This window comes from Oreochromis niloticus, linkage group LG19 (genome assembly GCF_001858045.2).
Source record: "Oreochromis niloticus isolate F11D_XX linkage group LG19, O_niloticus_UMD_NMBU, whole genome shotgun sequence".
NCBI lineage: Eukaryota > Metazoa > Chordata > Actinopteri > Cichliformes > Cichlidae > Oreochromis > Oreochromis niloticus.
Genome location: NC_031983.2, coordinates 27,894,888 through 27,915,982, shown reverse-complemented (window position 1 = coordinate 27,915,982; position 21,095 = coordinate 27,894,888). Strand labels below are relative to the sequence as shown.

The following is a 21,095-nucleotide window of genomic DNA, read 5'->3' as shown; positions in this document are numbered from 1 at the left end:
TGGGAACGACAAAGCCACAGTTATTAAGTTTTAAGGCATGCTGATGTCAAAAAGGGGGAAGAAACACATTTAGACTATATGACAACTCATTCTAGCTGGATGTGCTGTTAAAAACCACAGAAATGCTCATTGTTACTCAGCCAAACTAAACTGGGTCTGTCACCGAAACAACAGCAGTGCTCACATTTCCCCTGACCACACATCCTGCATCAGTTCCACTGGAAGTGATGCAGGTTTTACACAGGAACAACAAAGCAAATTCAAATTCGTTTTTTTAATGAAATTTATTTATTTGTTGATTTATTTTATATTACAAGTATGTATAAATTTAACATTTAAAAGAATTTTAATTTTTAAAATATTGGTTGCCCAGAAAAAAATTGGGGGGATTTTTTTTTTAACATTTTGGATTAAATTAAATTAATTAATTAATTAAATGAAAGTAAAAACAAACAAGTAAGCAAATAAATACAAACACAGTGTTAATCCACTTTTACTGGTGAAATATGCAAAAGTGTGAAAATATTAACGAAAATATTTATTTCTGACCCAAAGTACAGTTAGACGTTTTGCATTGAGACAAACTAGTGCATTCATACACAACGATAAGTACCATGATAACATGTAAGACCCTGCCTCACATAGCAGTGGGCTGGATTTGTTGAAACGCGCCATAAATAGGGTCGATTGACCCCCACACATAGAGGCCAAGCATATAAGTGAAATCATACATGACAAACGTGGTCACAAAAACCTTCAGTGGCGCACAGTGAAGTCTATTAAGCTGTGAGACGTCTTTTCGTTAGGGCTGGTACAGTACAGCCAAACAGGTCACAGGAATAAACAGTTTACACAGAGAGAGCGGGCAGAGCCTATAGGCCTGTATGGGAAAATTCTCGTAATTTCTATGCGGGACAACAGATCCCACAGGCGGCATGTGGGTGGATTGGACTGTCAGCTGCTCTCCTGCACACACCGTTCATTAACGTGTATGATCAGCCCTCAGATTTTTATCACGGTATCAATTACAGGCCCGATAGCATCAGCCGAGGCGCCCAGCCAGTTGAGAGCTCTTTGGAAGTGTAGGCAGGTTATGCCTGTGTAAACACAGTAATTACCTTTCCCGGTAAGTAGTAGTACTAATCATTCTACCAATATAAAGAGTATAATTCCAATCAAAAAATTTTCTCATAAAAGGCAGGCTCAAACTTAATCTCTTTGTCATCGATTCAAACGGGTTCCAGGTCATTGAAAGCCTCACAAAAGGCCAAACGACGATTTCACAGCCTTTTATTTCACCGCCGCCTGGAAAACGGACAACAGTAATATCTGGCAATATCTTAAAGGCCTGTGTTATCACCAATATAGCCAAAGTTAGATTTCAGGGTCGTAATGGTACGTTAAATTTCTGGTAATCAAAAGCATAATGATCAAAAAACTGGCACGAACTGGGGTGAGCCGACCATGGCCCTGTCACGGGCTGAATTAAAAGAAAACTTTACTTCCGCTTCTTCATCTGATTTCCAAATCATAAACTCATCACCTAGTCCCATAAATTAGGCCTGAACCAGCTGGTGTCCTCTCTTTGATCAAAAGTGAAATGATATCAGGGCAACAACATGTGGCATTTAAGAAAAAGGCTTTATTTTTTGAATATTTACAATGAAATTATAAAAATATATAATTAAAGCTTTGGCAAATATTTTACATTTAGACAATTTATATAATTTGTTCACATCGTTGAGTCACTGTAGAGTCATGGCCACAAATTCAAGATAAGATAATGATAAAAAATGGCGGATTACAGACTAGCTCTGGTTTTAGGAATAAAACATCGATGGCAGAGGAGACTTACACAATGTTTTTTGATTATTTTTTTTTTTTAATCCTGCAATCTGATTTGGAGAATATACTGTCCAGCAACATGAAGGGTTTCAAATGGAAAAACAAAGAAAACTATCAGCCAGTGCGGGGAAACACCGATACATCCATGCAAGCTTACATTCATATGGCCGCAGAGACCGGTAAAGCTATACTGCACTCATAATGCACGTGATCTGGCCCGTGTTTGACCGTCAGCTGCAAACAAGCCGTTAGTGTTCAGACTTACTGTCGCAGTTGTTGAAATGAGTTCATTTAAATGGTTGTGGTGACTAAGGTGTTATAATTCCCGGTTATGATGATGAGGTAGGGAGACTGAGTCCATGCACACTGTTCAAGTCTTCATGTTGCTGCTGCTGCTGCGGCTTGCTCAGGGGACTGGGTGGTTTTCTGTCTCCTGCAAAAAACAGAAGAAATATACAGTGTGCAAATTCCCATCAGGTGATTATTTGCTTCTGTAGAATGGGTCTAAAGAGAACTGTTTTACTTATGTTTAAAATCGACTTGCTTTCCTCAAACTAGGAACATTTTCAGACGTATTTCCTTAAAAAGTAAGTTTCCAATGGCTAAAATGGTCTCGGGCATCTTGGCTGGCGTGAAGTTGTCCAAGTCTGAAAGGTCAATATTTGATCATTGTCATACAGTTAGACTTTCTCTGGGATTGGGCACGTGTTTACATCCGTTACGGTCATTGCTTATTGCAAAGTGTGGGTGCGTGACAAGAGAAAGGCAGGGACAGAACCGCCTGGCCACCAGCTGAATACATTTCAAAAAGTAAAAAATAAAACAAAAACCCAACAACAACATTTAATTAAAAAAAAAACTAAAAGAAGTAATAATAATAATAATAATAATAATAATAATAATAATCATAATATGCCTGCCTGTCCTGTACCTTCTCGGGCCTGGTGTTTAAAGGTCATCGGGGAGTGGATTTCTCCTGCGTGCATGCTCATCCCGCTGCTTGGGTGAGACAGAGCCGGGCTTTGCGTCTGCCAGTGGTGGTGGCCCGGGGCCACGTATCCGCCTGCTGGCCCACTGTACACCCCGTACTGATTGGTTGGGGAGTAAGCACACGCCGGTACATAACTAGACAATGTCGAGGAAGGCTGTGGACAAGCAGATAAGACATGCGGAAAATAAGCACAAACACACAAAATTGACAGAACTTCTAATTGCAGGCTGTGTGACAGCGGCATGTGGCCTTCGGCAGTGGTTCTGAGAAACGGTGCTTGGTTTTTGAGTGGTTTCGAATACATGTGTTTCACTATAATTTAATTTACCATGAATACGCTAAATTAGAATATATACGCGCTACTAGATTTCCTCCATCTACCATCCACTTCAAAACTCAAAAGACTCGTTTACCCAATAAAATCCCGCCTGAACGCAAAAAGAACTCTGGATGAGCCCTTTTTACAGTTTTGCCACAGGCCTTTGTAGCAAGAGCATTTGGCATAAAGCACTTTGGACTGTTTCTTTTACAAAAAATAAATTAAAGTAATGCAAGGTGTGCATACGTGTGCAGTTTGGGTGTAGGAAGGTCACAGGCCGTGCAGTGTACCCACAGTTTTTTACCTGAGGATATTTTATGTCGGCGTCAATGGCTGACTTGTCAATCCCGTTGACTGTGTGCGCGGCTGGGAAAGCTGCTCTGTTGACACTACCCCACTCCTCCATTTTTGGTGGGTATCCCTCTGTCCCAGCAATTGCTGATTTGGAGACAGTAACTTTACGTTAAAAGTGTGTAAAAATTAAAATTTTTTAGGTTTCAGAAAATGAAAAGAGAAAACAAAGGAAAGGTAAAGAAAGGAAAATGACAGCAGTTCCATTTAACGTCATAATTATAAAAGTAGAAGACAAGTAAACAATTTCCTCACTAACTTTTCTTGAGTATCAAACAGATTTAATTTTCAATATTGAAAAATAGTTTAAGACAGGATAAATAAAATAATTAATACAATAATAATTATAATTGCTCCAGCGCGCAACTTAATAACAAGTAATGAATGAATAAATAAATAAATAAAATAGTCTTAAAAAATAAACAGAAAAAAGCTGTTCGGTTAGAAGGCAGCAACAACAGGTCATTATAAATATTTCTCTCCATTTTAATGATTTGATTTTTTTAGGTTTTATTACATAATAAAGTCCTACATGTTATTTTTTATACGTTTGAAAGACAGAGAAAATATTATTGCATAAGGTGGTTTTGAGGAATTTGATCGAGAAAACATATTTTTAAATAAATATATTATTATATATATATATTTTTTAGTTCTACATATGTTTTGAATAAATTAAGTTGGAACACAACCGTAGCTGCAAGACCGAACAGTAGATGTAAATGAGTAAAACACCAGCAAGGCAGAGAAAAAAATATGAGTGCATGAATTATTAGGTTGGATGTAGCAGGTGGGCAAGGTGTTTGTAAATGCATCATCCCATGAAAAGGCCTATTGAGCGTGGCCTTACTACGTTCTGGCTGAATGGTGAAATAGAGGCCTGTGCACATTTTAATGGGCACATTGTCCCGTCTGTTGCCATTGCTGCTTGTACGCAGAGGTATGGAAACTAGTCGTGTGGAATTGCACAATAACCAGCTGTTCAAGTTTATTAAGCTCTTATTTGTGAGAGATAAAGTGTCGTGCATTTTGAAGCCTGGGATTTTAAGGATTATAAAGTGTCATTTTCCTCACCTGTAGGATCCATGAAGGCTCGTATTCCGAGGATGTTACTGACGGTGTGTGCAGAAGGCCAGGCCCTGGAAATGCTCACATGTCCAGCCGTCACTGGTACTCCAGGAGGGCTGCCCATTTTAGTGCTAGTGGGTGACATAGTGTTGGGGTAGGAATAAGGGTATATGTGGTTGTAGGGGAGGCCGGCCTGCGCGGAGGCTTGCTTGGTGCTTTCATACTGGTTAGGCTGGGAGAGATTTCCAATCTTGTTACGTAAAATCCTGCTGATCGAGCTAACCGACGGGACATTGTACTTGTCACAAACACCATCAGCCAAAAGCCTGTCCCGGATCTCCCAGGCAAAGATCCCGGGGTCATTTTGTTTGTATTCCCTGATGTTTTTCACCACGTTCGGCGTCGTGACCCGGGGTTTGCTTCCACCGATGGCACCGGGTAGTATGGAGCCAGTCTCGTTGTACCTCGCTAAAATCTTGCTCACGCAGCCGTGGGAAACTCGGAGTTGCCTGCTTATATCACAGGGTCTAATCCCGAGCTGAGCCAGCTCTACAATTCTTAACCGTATGGCGTTAGGTAGGGGTCGGCCGTTGACGAACACACCGCCTAGTTGGTTCACCTCTCCATAGGTTTGCTCTGCAGGAAAAGAGAAAGATACGAGTTACGTGTTGTCACTCTTTGAGGTGAGTCCACTGATATGATCAAAGAAAATATTACAGCGTGTTTTGTCATTGCATTTATTCTGACACATATTCAATTAAGCAAAAAAAAAAAGTGAGAGGCAAACGCATTTTAAAATGCTCAGCTGAGACCCTTTGATGCAGTTCAGTTATAATTCACGTCATAAACCGAGGTCATAAAGTTGGTGGCTGGTTAGCCTTTACTTTGCAACTATACAAAGTATATAAAGTGTTTGGCTGGGATTAGCCTCCAATACCCCTGCACACACAACAAAAACATAAAAGATGGCGAGCTCGAAGAATACAAACAAGTGAGCGCTTCAAAGAAACGCTTCTCGCTGGATAATTGGTTCTGTGGTTAAGTTTACGATTTAAAGCTTTAAACAGGCTGTCATTCCTGCTCAGCAGTGCTGGAAAAAATCCTCCAAGGAATAAACTTGTTCTCCAAAATGTTTTTTTTTTTCATTTGCACATTATCTGAACTTGGAGAAGGGGGAAAAAGTTGCTTAATTCTCTTTTTACGCAGGCCTGCTGAGTTTGGATACGCTTCTATAAGCTCCATGTCAATGAAGCATGCAGACGGTAAGGGCTTACCCATTTGCCTATATGTTTCGAGATGCTTGGAAATAAAGGTGTCCTTTCAAATGGCTGAATGCGCCGAGCGAAGTCAGAGAACGAAAGGGAACGGGAGGAATGAGCCCCAGAAGAGAAAACGTAGACCTTTTTAAAATCCTCCGAAAGCAGCGTGCCCGCTTCTTTTTGGAAGCAAGTGCCTGCAAGGTACAATAGCGCCAAAGTGATCTTCATCCGATATATGCAATTTAGAGTTATCCCGGGGAGTCCGGAGCCTGCTGGAATTAATTTGGAGCGTCCTTCAAGCCTCGCTGTTATACGCCGAGCCTCTGCTTTGGTTTCATTGGTCGTCCTGCGCTGGAAATGCTCTCAGCCAATACAAACCCCATCCGGTTTAGAGCTGCGCAGCCTCCTGACGGTTTTGCATACAGGGAAGTGGAGACAGGGAAACATTTCATCCACCGTTTCTGGTAAGGACTTGTAATATGGGAGATGTAATAAGCGGGATGACAGTAGAGGTGTAACCTTGCTGAACTCGTTGCAAGTAATTTCAGGTCTAAAATGAAGTAGAGCCATTTTTAAGGCATGTATTAATATCGATAACGCACGTACTTCAGTTTTAATAAATGTATTTTACTCTCTTGAACGTTACAGTGTAATTGTATTCATTTAACTGAAACTGCATCAAATTTGAATGCATGAAACCAGTGACGCGTGTTTATAACAGGGAATGTGTTTTGTTTTTTTTTGTTTTTTTTTTAAATGAACCCCAAAATCTCAAATTATTCTTTTAGAAGATCAGATTTGACACTTTTACAGTTTGTAGAGACTTCATTTCTAACTTTTGGGATAAAACAGTTTTGCTTACTTACGCCAACAAATATTTTTTTTCTTTATATGGTATATAATAAATAGGCTGACTGAGCAGCTCTGGAGTATTTAAAGGCATTATCCTGCAGAACCGACTCCTTTAGACACCACGGCGGGAGGAAACTTGCACACTTCCAGCCCGAGTCTTTTTATAAGCCAGTGTTAAGGCATCAAACATGGGAAGGGCCTCATGTAATCGATACCTCTGTAGATCCCAGACTATGGCTTATCGACTGGATTCCACAGACATACATTATCACAGCATGTTTTCGGAGTTTCCTGTGCAGGTTTAGAAGGTATCGTTTATAAGCTCGCAAAATGTTACTTGTAAAACTTAACAGTCGACCCAATGGTAACAAGGTGCAGTGTCCCCCCCACCAATCCTCACACACAAGCACGCACGCACGCACGAACGCACATAACCGGCCCAACCCCTCTCCTCTCTGTCTCCTGACTATTTCACCATCCAAGGCTGGAAGCAGGACACATGGAAAGCATCACGTTAGGTCAGAGGAATAGAGTCAGGGGGCTGGAGAAGATCGCCTGAAAGCTTGATACCTGCCACGGACACGTTTGGTTTTACTGTGGACTTTGTCTGGAGACCAAGCGACCAGATATCACAAGTCCACATGCTGCATTTCTGCATTTGCAGGTTGCAGAGCGGTGATACTGGACAAACATGAGGAAGCATCAGTTGTGTTCGTTGTTGAGTATAAATTATATTTAAAAATTGTTTTTATTATTATTATCATTATCATTATTATTATTATTATTATTATTATTATTATTATTATTATTGTCCTTTCTCCGCCAGTGCCCGGCTGGCAGGACTCCCCTCATCTGGACAGTGTAGGAACTGCACCGGTTCCCTCAGCACACCGCCTCTGCCTCCGTCTTTGAGTTGGGCACTTTTTAAAAATCAGTTTCTGAATGTTGCATGGAAACAAAATATCCAAATAAGCGGCATCGATTAAAACCTTACATTTGCATTTTTTAAATTGCTACACTGATGAGTCAGCTTTATTATTGGATACATTTACGCAGACTTTATGACACTTTTTTGCGTTTTTTTTCTCCTCGGCTGACGTTAAACAGCGCTTCAGGATTTTGTTTCCTGAATAATTGCATCACGTGCATCAGTATTTATTTGGAAATACTGATAAATAATACGTTCATTTTGAAAAGTAAAAAAAAAACAAAAAAAACTTTGAATACCGGAATATGAATGCTGTATCACATGCACAGCCTCCACTGTACTGCATTTTTTTTTTTTTAATTATCTAGCGTTTGTCTCTGTGAGATATATATATCTTTATTTTCCAGTCTTGGAAATTTCTTTCTTGGCTTGCGAGCTTCTCATTTCTCAAATTCAGATGGTTAAAATGATACTGAAGTCAGAAATACGCACGGGAGTAATCTGATTTTCTGCGGCGTGAATCCAGGATGGGTCAGTTAGATAATAGTCTTCTAGGTCGAGGTCGGTGGGTCTGGCTGTACTACAGGAATAAACGAGACTTGACAAAATTATTTGAATTATTTGTAGCCTGTGTTAATGTGTTAGACCGCAGCTGGTGCAGGTCTACATTTTGCACGCATGTCAGGTGTACGTTGAACCGTCTGACCTTGTCAAGTGTGACAAAACAAAGCAACCTTGAACCGCCCCCACTTTTTTTTCAGGAGTCACATTGTATCATGTGTATTCATAAAATACATGCCCACATAAATAAATAAACCCCAAAAGTGCTGTTTAAAATCCAATATTTAATTTTAGATCTATTGATTACTGGATTTTTCTTGATAGCACAAACTGAATTTTTTACTCAACGTACTTTGAGGAGCAGTTTGCCCGTGAATACCGTGACAGGTGCGTGGATATTTTCAGATAATGGGGATAATTTGAAGAACAGCAACAAAATTCACGTTATTAAATTCTGTGAAAAAGCAGCTTTTAGTAGCTGTGTGTGTTTACCTTAATTTGCATTCTAGTTCATGCAGTGCGTATGACGAAACTGCAACGTGCAGCATTAATGCGTCTAAAGCAGGCTTTTACTGTGAAGAAAAAAAAAATAGATCCGTAGATTAGATATCTTTCCACGGGAAAATTATTAAATGTATTTAAAAACGATTAGCCTGTATTAAATCCTGCTGAAAAAAAAGTCAGCCTCTGTTCAGTCTCTTTTTATGCCACCCGTACGTGATGACTTGGGTGTGAGAAAACTTAATTTCATTTAGACCTGCCTTTCGTTTAAACAGGCCTCATTGCATTATTGCAAATGTTCTCAAATTTAACTTTTCTCTGTGAAATAATTTATCATTAATATTTGATTACCTGCGAGCATATATAAAATAAAATGAAACAAAAAGAAAGTACAAAGGTCTCCAGGGTGTACATTCTTCCTCCAAATCGCTTTTAGATCAAACGCAAGTTAACTCATCCAACTGACACCTGACACCCGTAAGGTGCAGCGACCCCGGTCGGTAAATATTGATGTTGGTTTTAAGTGGCATCAAAGGATTCGCTTCTTCGGGTGTGCTTTGTCTTTAAAGTTTTAAGGTGAATTTAAAGTTCTATTTTTCATTGTCTTAAAGGGGCCTAAAAGTGTTGGAGTATGGTTTGCGTGTGTGTGCGTTGGAATTTAGTGATCTGTCGGAAGCTGTTGTACAATTGTACTCCTTTGTAAATGGGGGGAAAAGCTGAAATTAATGAAGAATACCTACATGCATTTTTGTGTGCATGCACAGTAATGCCTCTGTGCAAGTCTAACACAACCCAGGCCTACTACTGGCTTCTCAGAGTGAACAAAAATGCAAACACATTTACGTGATGAGTACGTGATGTTTACATTTACCCTAAAAAGTGTGCCACTTTCTCATCTCTCACCAGGTGCCAGGACCCCCTATCACGCCACCTATAGACACCCCTGCCTTTCCCATTTCAACAAAATCTGTGGGCTATATTTTTTGACATGGTTTCAATTTTCTTTCCACAACCGAGTGAACCATATTGTTTTATTGAAGAGCTTTTTTGTGTGTCTACGGTTTTGATTTAGTGTTTGTGAGTTTAGTGATCTCAGCCCTAAATATGGAAATTATTAGTCAGGGTCCAGCCTGCTCGCTTTTAGCACACCAGGAAGACAAGACTGCAAGTTTAAAGCAAAGTGTCAGAGAAAGTCCTGAACAGAAAAAATAAATAGGCACCCTTTGTTTTTTAAATTAATTAATTTATCTTGTTCATATTTGTGCATGTTGTTGTTGTTTGTTCTGGTTCCATAAAAGTTTTAACTCAACATTTGCATCTTTTTCAAAATATCACTTGCGTGTGATTAAGAATGTTTTTAGCCTTTCACAGGTTCTGTGTGGCAAAAAGCCCTTTTTGCTCATTATAGGAAAAAGGGAGAAATCAATGTTTTTCTGTTGAAAGCCAACGAAGCTCAACCTGTAAAGAAACACACAGATTCCTTGGTAAAGTATCCCCCTCCTTTACAAAATAAAGTTTGTCCATTCCTATCTGATCTAGAGGCGGTGATGTGTAGTTTCTTTGTGCTCCTGCTGGTGAAGTTCTGCTAAAAGGAGGCTTGGAAGGCAGCAAGCTCAGTTCTTTTATAGCCGCAAGACCCACTCTGAGCTGCAGAAGACGCCTAATGAGGGTGTGCAGCAGTGCCATGTGAGACATGCCAGCTTTTACCAGGCTGGATAATTGCTCGTGACCTTCACTAAACACGTCTCAAGTGTCTGTGTATTCTGAACGTACTTCTAATTGTTACATTGAGGGCGATGTCTTAGGATTACACATTAATTGTGAGTGTTTTTGGATGGAAGCCCGGGAAAGTCAAATGTTTTAATTCTGTTTACAATGGGGAGGTGCATTTGTAGCTTGATTTGATGGCATTTATGCTTGAATTAAATGAGCTATGGATGCTTTCTGCTTGTAGTTTACACATCTCAGTGACTATAAAGCCTACCAAAACTTTTCAATTAGTACGTCTTAACGAGCTATTTTCTTTTTCTTACTTACTCCACAAGTATGTCATTTTCCTATGGAAAGAGTTCCTTCTGAAATAGGTGGGCTGAATTTGTTTTCATGCCACTGCTTGTCCTCAGTAACTCATACCAACCCCTAACAGCCCTGCTGCATGTCAGGGACAAACTTGGTCTTCATTAAACTGGAAATTATAAGAAACAACTAAAAATACAAAGAAACTAGTAAAAGTATTAAAGAAATCACATATTTTACAAACTGACTCATCTGAGCTCTCAGTGCAAGTTTATTTACAAAATTATTTACTCAATTTCACTACAGGTAAACATTTTACCTTTTTAATATGACCCACCACTTAACATCAGTAGCAGTCAGTACGGCACAGGACACAAAATAAAAACTATACCTGGGTCTTCATTACACTGGGACAGAGCTCAAGTTACTGGAGTTATCTCTAATAAATCTGTTTTTATTTATTCTGTCTTATTAAGTTAAAAGAAGTTAAAATTGTTAAGCTAACAGAGACAATGTAGCATTAATATTTGATTTGTGTTGGCAACTTAAAATCGTCTTGGCTCGAGTGTCAAGCAAAGATGGATCTTTATGGAAAGCGACGCTTTAAGCAAAAAGAAATGCTGACAGTGTTTCTGAACAGCCTCTTTAGATGCCGCAGCGGCATTCATACGTAATGGAGAATTTATATTTAGGTAAGATTAAACTGTAAGCCGTCGACTTCCTTGTTGTAGCAGCTGCGTTTTCTGGAAGACTATAATTTGAATGCAGAATAGTAATTTCTCTGGATATGAAAAGGTGCCTGTGTTTATTGTGGTGTTTTTAATTAAGATAGAGCACATTACTTCTAAAAAAGAAGCCATAAGATGACAATCTGCTTGGTCAAAGATAACTTTGCTCAACAGCATATCCATGGTAAGCATCTGCTAACAAACTAATGAAGATGTGACCAGATATGGCTTCAAATTACTTACAGAAAGATCAAGAGGTCAAACTTTGACCTCTTGTATTAGTGTATCACACTAATGCCAGAAATGATAGCGTGCAGACAATACATAACTATAATAAATGGCCTGTATTTGTATAGTGCTTTACTAGTCCCTAAGGACCCCAAAGCGCTTTACACATCCATCCATTCACACACTGGTGACAGCAAGCTACGTTGTAGCCACAGCCACCCTGGGGCGCACTGACAGAGGCGAGGCTGCCGGACACTGGCGCCACCGGGCCCTCTGACCACCACCAGTAGGCAACGGGTGAAGTGTCTTGCCCGGACACAATGACCGAAACTGTCCAAGCCGGGGCTCAAACCGCCAACCTTCCGATTACAAAGTGAACTCCCAACTCTTGAGCCACGATCGTCCCCGATCGATAATATAGTCTGTTGTTTATTTGTGCATCTGTTTCTGTCTCTTTGGAAACCATTCAGCTGTATTTCCTTTTGGGGCAGAAATATTTGGTGTGACTTTAGATTGTGCAGAGTCATTAGAGACCACAGTCTCACTCTGATGTTTCATCTCACACGGCTATACGATAATAAAGCAGAGTGAAGGGCTCCCTCTGTGTGCATAAGCAAAGTAGTGATGGTTGTTGAAGGAGTGAAACTCTTGGGTGTACAGTTTGATGCTGCTGTGTCCACTCACGTATGCCCTCAGGGTTAACAGGGTAGAGCTGTTGTTCTGTTTTTGGTGATAGAGTTGTTCAAACGGTCTAAAACACCTGCAGGAACCAAATTCAAACAGCTATTTAAACAATATAGACAAATATAAAAAATGGCAAAAATCTTTTTAATGGGATTTGTTTTCTGACAGAGTTCCAAAAGCGCTCATTTGATTTGTTACTACATCATTAACACTCACGCTCAGTCTGTCCAGTCTGTTCTGCCATAAAACTTTTCTAGGCATTGTTTTATGCACCTTGTACTCCCATGTATGGTTTTTGTTTGCAAGTGGGGCTTTGCTTGGCTGGATCTGTTGTCAATTAAGGAGGAGCCTTAATTACTTTTGGAGCACTTGAGACTGTATCCATGGCTGCTGCTGATTCATGCCTGCCCTACTTGGAAATCAGCCCAGGGAGTCAAAAACACTGGGTCACATGTGGAAACTGACATTAACCTTGTATGTTGAATCCACAGTACTGCTGTAATGTTTACGATTAGCTTTTCACCTTTTTATTTTGTTCTTTGTGTTCTCAGATGAAAGCTTTGCTCAGCTAGAGCATTAGGATATCTGTAATTAAAGCAATGATAATTATCACCTCAAATGACCCTCTTTTGAGCTGTAAATCCAGTCAATTGTTGGGATTGCAGCTGCGCCAAAAATCTGTGCTTCTAAGTTTAAGAATGCCAGATCCATAATGGAAAATTCTGAAAAGGGACATTCAAGGTCTTCTATCGAATGCAGTGTGATGTTGTTTTCCGCCAAACCAGAAATCAAGGCCTTGGACGGGCCTTTTTTATGTCAGGGATAGGGGTACTGTATCATTTCTGACAGTTGCTCCTTTTAAGATTAATGGGCTTATGAGAACCGTGTGTCTTCTTCCAAAAGCCAAGCTCAGTGTCAGTCAATGTTACCAGCATGATCATGTTGTCCTGACAAAAAGAAATCCCAAAGACAGATTGAATATTGGTGTCACAACACTGGGCAATCAGAATCTGTGTTTTGAAAGGTGTAGGAGCACACACGATTGGGGGGTGGTAGTTACTAGGTCTTATTTTATAATTGTCACAAAAACTAAAGTCATGAATTTACTAATATGTGAATCCTAAGTGACGCAGGTCTTCTTCCCTTCAAAATAGTTTATAGAGGTGCAGGGATCTCTCCTTGTACTCTATCAGTTCACTGACCTCACTGAACCACAGCCAGATGCTCATAAATACGTTCCCTTATTTCTACCCTTGTGTGGATGCCAGTTGGGCTGGGAAGTGGGTTTGTTTTGGGAGTTCTCAGTATTTTTCAGCCAGGGCATGCTTTCACGTTTCTAATAAGAGAACTGTGCTGACTTCCTGAAATGCATATGCATTCCTACTTGTGGTCGTCTGTCATGGTGGTGATCTGTTGAAAGCTACCAAACCCGAGTCCAGTGTCAGTATAACGAGGACTTGTTTGTCCCAGCACTTGAGGATTAATCAGTGGACGTCTCTCCTCCACGAATTGTGGTGCCGTACTGCAGGAGTCGACATTCAGCAGAGCAAATGTGAAAACTGACTCCAGTCTGGGTAAGTGAGGAGTTAAGTCTGCGTCAAACCATGTCAGAAACTCAACCCACATGATTGTTTTTTGGTCACATCTGGACACATTGCTTGTAGAAAATGCGTGTGTAGCTTTTAGTATGCAGGAATCCCTTATGTCCCTTACTAATTTTCCATATTCTAAAGTTAATTATGTGACATTAACATGTTTATCATGCTGAGTAAAAAACAAATTGAAAAAAAGAGGATCAGGCTTATGAGTGGAGATCACTTCAACCTAAAAGGAGTGAGTGAACTTAGCTCACTCATGCTGGTGGTGAAATGTCTGACATGTTTGTACTGAGTAGGGACAGACAGGCCTGCAACCAAGCCTGGACTTGCTGGCCAAGAAAAAGCCCCTCATAGCTCCCCCATTTTCCTCAACATGCCCCTTCCTGAATGAATGTGCTGCCTAGCTTTGCCTATTTAGTCACTGCATGCACAATAATGAGCAAGCATGCAAAAATATGCACATAAGAGTGCATATAAACTATGATGCATGTGCAATTCTGTGTTTATAAAGCAGTAATGCAGTAAAGACGTAACGCTGTGTGATTTGTACATAACACACTACAATGACTATTTCAAATCCATATTTGATTGAAAATAGGTTTGGAAATATATTGTAAAATATGCACTTGTTTTTAATGTGTTACTAACACACGTGTCATAAATAAATGCTTTTAAAAAGCCATCTCACCACTCACCACCATTTATTTTGTAAAAAAAAACCCCGCCTGAGCCTGTCTGATGTAAAGCTGGGAAAGTTGTTTCAGAAGTTTTAAAGAAATCTCTCTATGCAAGGTGCAAAGTTAAGAAGCATGCAGGTCTGCTTCACACACAGACATAATCATGTAGTGGAAAATATTATGTGGGGGGGTATCGATACATAAAATGTTTATCATTCAAAGTTAAAAAAGGAAGAAAGCTTGAAATGTTGACAAACAATGGAGGCACATTTTCATCTTTTTACAGCCAAGGCCTTTTGTTTTTTAGCAAGACAATGCCAAACCATGTTCGGCATTTCTAAGCAAGGGGAATGTCCAACGATTGAAATCAAACTGACATGCAACTGAAATTTTGTGTCCAGCAAAACCAAGAAAGCATTTTACTTACTTAAATAAAAATAAGAATAATTCTTCTCTGTTTTCAGAAACTTACAAAGTGTAGCAAAAAAACAAAACAAACAACAAAAAAACAAAACAGAGAAATGATCCGATGAATTGGGAATGTTTCATCATTATTGAAATGTGTTGAGCCCTGGTGCCCTGTGCCTTTCACCCAAAGACAGCTGAGATAAGCTTCAGCTCCCCTGCAACCCTGAATTTAAAATAATGGTTAAGAAAATAAATGGATGGATGTGTTGGAAGAAAAAATATTGGTAAAAACATTTTTTTTAATCCCAAAAAGTGCAATTTTTTAAAGTAATTATATAAGGCCACCGAGACAGCTGAAAGGATAAACAGTGTAGCTGAATTACTAATTATTTGTGGCAACAGCCACGAGGAAGATCATGATTTGTGTCAATATACTGTCGAGATCAGCTGTAATAATGATGGTATGTGTGGCGGAGCCCACATGTGATGATGTTATTTGTTGGAACAACTTTGGAAAATGTAAAATGGAAAACCGCGATTGCTCAATGCAGTGTTGATGTAACCATATTTGAACTGTGTACACCCATATTCAGCTAATTATGGGCTTGGTCAGAGATCACATTGAGCTTCCTAGAAGACTCACGGTGTTACGAGATGTCAAGGAGAACTTCATCCAGTCTAATTAGAGGACATTTAGCCTCCACAGAAATTTGCTGCATACGGAAATTATTGGTGCCATTATCGTGCAAACACTGTCGCTCTGGTAGTTTGATCCACTAAAGACAATTTATTCAAGATGATGAATTAAGTTTCATGCTGTTTAGTGTTATTTTAAAAGGTTTTAGTTGTCACAGAACAATTGTCAATGGAAATTCTGAAAGAGTGGAAACTTGTTGTCAACAACTGTGTTGATAAATCAAAGCCTCTCTGGTCTAATACATGATACAATTATCTAAACTGAGAGGTTTATGAGGAGATTTTAAAGTGAGCCCATATGCTGCAGACCACAACCTGCTGCCACATCTCCAAAACATTCAGCTCCATGCTCAAGTGCTTCCTCCCGTGAAAAAAAAAAAGTCCCAGACCTCCCGTCCGAGATAGAGAAACAATTACAACATCAAACGAAAAGTGCACAGCACACTTCCCAGATGAGAGGGTTGAGTCTTTCCCTGGCAGCGCAAAGTGTTACTGGCTGAAAGCCCCCTTTACTTAAATAGATGGCAAGGATTTCCCCATGACGCAGTGCACAGGATACTTAGCCAAAGGCAAGAGGATAAAACAAAGCTTAGGCATTATTGTTCTTTGTCACTCTAATGACGAAGAACATACATAGTCTATTTTTTATGGATGAAATATGACTACACAAAATCCAGGAAATAATACTCCAGCTTTACTTTTGAGTTATTATATTTTTTGCTTGTCACTTTATACTTTAGTCTCTATTGACTTACCCAGATTGCTTTAATCACAAACCTAACATGCTTACAGCTGCCTACCCATCTCAGCTTAATGGTGTAAAATGTGGATGAATACATACATTTACTGGCTGCTTTATTAGGGACACCTCTTAACCTGTCCATTAACACAAATTTTATTTAAGCAATCACATGGCAGCAGCTCGGGACGTTGAGGCATGTAGACATGGTCAGGATGACCTGCTGGAGTTCAGAATGGAGCTGCTGAAAAAAAAGAAAAGTGATTTAAGTGACTTGGAACTTGGCGTAGTTACTGACCAACCCCAGAAGGGCTGGACTAACTGTTTGAAAAACTGCTGATCTACTGGGATTTTCCCACAAAACCACCTCAATGGTACACAGAGAATAATCTGAAAAGAGAAAATGTCCCATGAGCTGAAATTCTCCGAGCAAAAAAGTCATGTTGATGCCAGAGGTCAGAGGAGAAGGTATCTTCAGCTTAAATAACCACTCGTTATTGCCATGATATGCAGAAGAGCATCTCTGAAAAGACAGGATGTCAAACCCTGAAGCAGTAGAAGGGTGCCATTCCTGGCATATATGGCTAGGAAACAGAGGCTACAATTCACACAGTCTCTCCAAAATTGCACTACAGACGACTGGAAAACCATTGGTTGGTCTGATGAGTGGTTCAGACTGCTGCTGGTGGGGATATTTTCATGGCACACCACAGCTTACCTGACATTCAATTCAATTCAATTCAATTTTATTTATATAGTGCCAAATCACAACAGAAGTCGCCTCAAGGCGCTTTATATTGTACAGTAGATAGCACAATAATACATACAGAGAAAAACCCAACAATCATATGACCCCCTATGAGCAAGCACTTTGGCGACAGTGGGAAGGAAAAACTCCCTTTTAACAGGAAGAAACCTCCGGCAGACCCAGGCTCAGGGAGGGGCGGGGCCATCTGCTGGGGTGAGAGAAGGAAGACAGGATAAAGACATGCTGTGGAGAAGAGACAGAGATTAATAACAGATATGATTTGATGCAGAGAGGTCTATTAACACATAGTGAGTGAGAAAGGTGACTGGAAAGGAAAAACTCAATGCATCATGGGAATCCCCGGCAGCCTACGTCTATTGCAGCATAACTAAGGGAGGATTCAGGGTCACCTGGTCCAGCCCTAACTATATGCTTTAGCAAAAAGGAAAGTTTTAAGCCTAATCTTAAAAGTAGAGATGGTGTCTGTCTCCTGAATCCAAACTGGAAGCTGGTTCCACAGAAGAGGGGCCTGAAAACTGAAGGCTCTGCCTCCCATTCTACTTTTAAATACTCTAGGAACAACAAGTAGGCCTGCAGTGTGAGAGCGAAGTGCTCTAATAGGGTGATATGGTACTACAAGGTCATTAAGATAAGATGGGGCCTGATTATTTAAGACCTTGTATGTGAGGAGCAGGATTTTGAATTCAATTCTGGATTTAACAGGAAGCCAATGAAGGGAAGCCAAAACAGGAGAAATCTGCTCTCTCTTTCTAGTCCCTGTCAGGACTCTTGCTGCAGCATTTTGGATCAGCTGAAGACTTTTCAGCGAGTTTTTAGGACATCCTGATAATAAAGAATTACAGTAGTCCAGCCTGGAAGTAATAAATGCATGAACTAGTTTTTCAGCGTCACTCTGAGACAGGATATTTCTAACTTTAGAGATGTTGCGCAAATGGAAGAAAGCAGTCTTACATATTTGTTTAATATGTGCGTTGAAGGACATGTCCTGGTCAAAAATGACTCCGAGGTTCCTCACAGCATTACTGGAGGCCAAGGTAATGCCATCCAGAGTAAGAATCTGCTTAGATACCATATTTCTAAGATTTTCAGGGCCGAGTACAATAACCTCAGTTTGATCTGAATTAAGAAGCAGAAAGTTGGCGGCCATCCAGGTCTTTATGTCTTTAAGACATTCCTGCAGTTTAACTAATTGGTGTGTGTTACCTGGCTTCATGGATAGATAGAGCTGCGTGTCATCTGCATAGCAGTGAAAATTTATGCTATGTCTTCTAATGATGCTGCCTAAGGGAAGCATGTATAATGTAAACAGAATTGGTCCTAGCACTGAACCCTGTGGAACACCATAATTGACCTTAGTGTGTGAAGAGGACTCTCCATTTACATGTACAAATTGGAGTCTATTAGATAGATATGATACAAACCACTGCAGTGCAGTACCTGTAATACCTACAGCATGTTCTAATCGCTCTAATAGGATATTATGGTCAACAGTATCGAACGCTGCACTGAGGTCTAGCAGGACAAGCACAGAGATGAGTCCACTGTCAGAGGCCATAAGAAGATCATTTGTAACCTTCACTAAAGCTGTTTCTGTGCTGTGATGAGCTCTGAAACCTGACTGAAACTCTTCAAATAAGCCATTCCTCTGCAGATGATCTGTTAGCTGTTTGACAACTACTCTTTCAAGGATGTGTGATATGAAAGGAAGGTTGGAGATTGGCCTATAATTAGCTAAGACTGCTGGGTCTAGAGATGCTTTTTGAGTAAAGGTTTAACTACAGCAAGCTTGAAGGCCTGTGGTACATAGCCGATTATTAGAGATAGGTTGATCATATTTAAGATTGAAGCATTAATTAATGGCAGGACTTCTTTGAGCAGTTTTGTAGGAATGGGGTCTAAAAGACACGTTGATGGTTTGGAGGAAGTAATTACTGAAGTTAACTCAGAAAGATCAATTGGAGAAAAAGAGTCTAACTTAATATCGATGGTACTAAAAGTAGCTGTAGATAATATTACATCTGTGGGATGATTATTGGTAATTTTTTCTCTAATGATAAAAATTTTATTTGTGAAGAAGTTCATGAAGTCATTACTAGTTAACGTTAAAGGGATGGTTGGCTCAGTAGAGCTCTGACTGTTTGTCAGCCTGGCTACAGTGCTGAAGAGAAACCTGGGGTTGTTCTTATTTTCTTCAATCAGTGACGAATAGTAAGATGTTCTGGCTTTGCGGAGGGCTTTCTTATAAAGTAGCAAACTATTTCTCCAGGCTAAATGATGATCCTCTAAATTTGTGACACGCCATTTCCTCTCCAGCTTACGAGTTATCTGCTTTAGGCTACGTGTTTGAGAATTATACCACGGAGTCAGGTACTTCTGATTTGAGGCCTTAGTTTTCACAGGAGCTACAGTATCCAGAGTCGTACGTAGTGAGGACGTAAAATTATTAACAAGATAATCGACCTCTGTTGGAGTAGCGTTCAGATAGCTGCTCTGCTCTATGTTGGTACAGGGCATTGAAGATGATAACAGTGGGTGGATTATATTCTTAAACTTAGTTACAGCACTTTCAGAAAGACATCTACTTTGATAAAGTCTACTCTCCACTGCTGTGTAATCAATTATTGTAAATGTGAATGTTATCAGGAAATGATCAGACAGCAGAGGGTTTTCAGGAAACACTGTTAAATGTTCAGTTTCTATGCCATATGTTAAAACAAGATCTAGAGTGTGATTAAAGTGGTGGGTGGGTTCTTTTACATTTTGAGAGAAGCCAATTGAGTCTAATAACAGATTAAATGCCATGTTGAGGCTGTCATTTTTAGCATCTACATGGATGTTAAAATCACCCACAATAATTATTTTATCTGAGCTGAGCACTAAATCAGATAAAAAGTCTGAGAAATCAGAGAGAAACTCTGTGTAAGGCCCAGGTGGACGATAGATGATAACAAGTAAGACTGGTTTCTGAGTTTTACAGCTGGGGTGGACGAGGCTAAGCATCAGGCTTTCAAATGAATTAAAAGTCCGTCTGGGTCTTTGGTTGATTAATAGGCTGGTGTGAAAAATTGCTGCCACACCGCCCCCTCGGCCTGTGCTTCGAGATTTCTGGTAGTTAGAATGACTCGGGGGTGTTGATTCATTTAAACTAACATACTCATCCTGCTGCAACCAGGTTTCTGTAAGGCAGAGTAAATCGATTTGTTGATCAATTATTAAGTCATGTACTAACAGAGACTTGGAGGAGAGAGACCTAATATTTAATAATCCACATTTCACTGTTTTACTCTTTGGTTCAGATGTGGATACTGTATTGTTCTTTCTTTGTGATTTTTTATGTTTAAATTGTTTATTGCTGGTTTTTAGTTTGTTTTTTGTCCTTTTGGGAGCTGACACAACCCTGACCATCCCTTTGTGATCACAGATCTTCTGATGGCTGCTTCCAGATTATTATGTGCACATGATTCCTTAAAATTATGTTGGAAGTGCTGCCTCTCATATTTTTTTTAAGCAATTATTCAGATGGGATAAATATTCCTTTTATTGGGAACCGCTTTCTGTCATGGACTGATACACATTTGCTGTTCTAGTGTTCCCCAAGAGAGCAGGGATTGGACCAAATTACTGTGACAGTGATTTATATAATGAGGAAACACGGTACACCCCTGTGGCACAGAGGGATATATCAGGTGACACTACAGAGGCAGTAGTGGGACTTGTTTATTGTTCATTTGTCTTCTGCATAGATTCACTGATCAGTTTTCTCTGCATTCAAAGATGCAACTCTATCATGCAAATCTATGAGCAGCACATCAGGCGTCTGTGCTTCAGCTTTACTGAAGAACTGTCCTGTGGTCTGATGACTGTGGACAGTGTGACC

The 21,095-nt window shown here is 39.9% G+C and overlaps 2 protein-coding genes across 5 annotated transcripts in view; one reads left to right on the top strand and one right to left on the bottom strand.

The window, feature by feature from the left end:
• Positions 1–21,095, top strand: part of nkx2.2a (NK2 homeobox 2a) — a 95,044-nt gene that overhangs the window by 51,969 nt on the left and 21,980 nt on the right. The gene's annotated exons all lie outside the window — the stretch shown is intronic.
• Positions 1,623–6,181, bottom strand: pax1a (paired box 1a). The gene is made up of 5 exons (XM_003446220.5): positions 5,849–6,181; positions 4,581–5,210; positions 3,460–3,593; positions 2,777–2,990; positions 1,623–2,278 (listed from the first exon to the last, which is right to left on the bottom strand). Exons 1-5 carry the CDS (start codon positions 5,850–5,852, stop codon positions 2,175–2,177), a joined length of 1,086 nt encoding a protein of 361 aa, XP_003446268.1. The 5' UTR covers positions 5,853–6,181; the 3' UTR covers positions 1,623–2,174.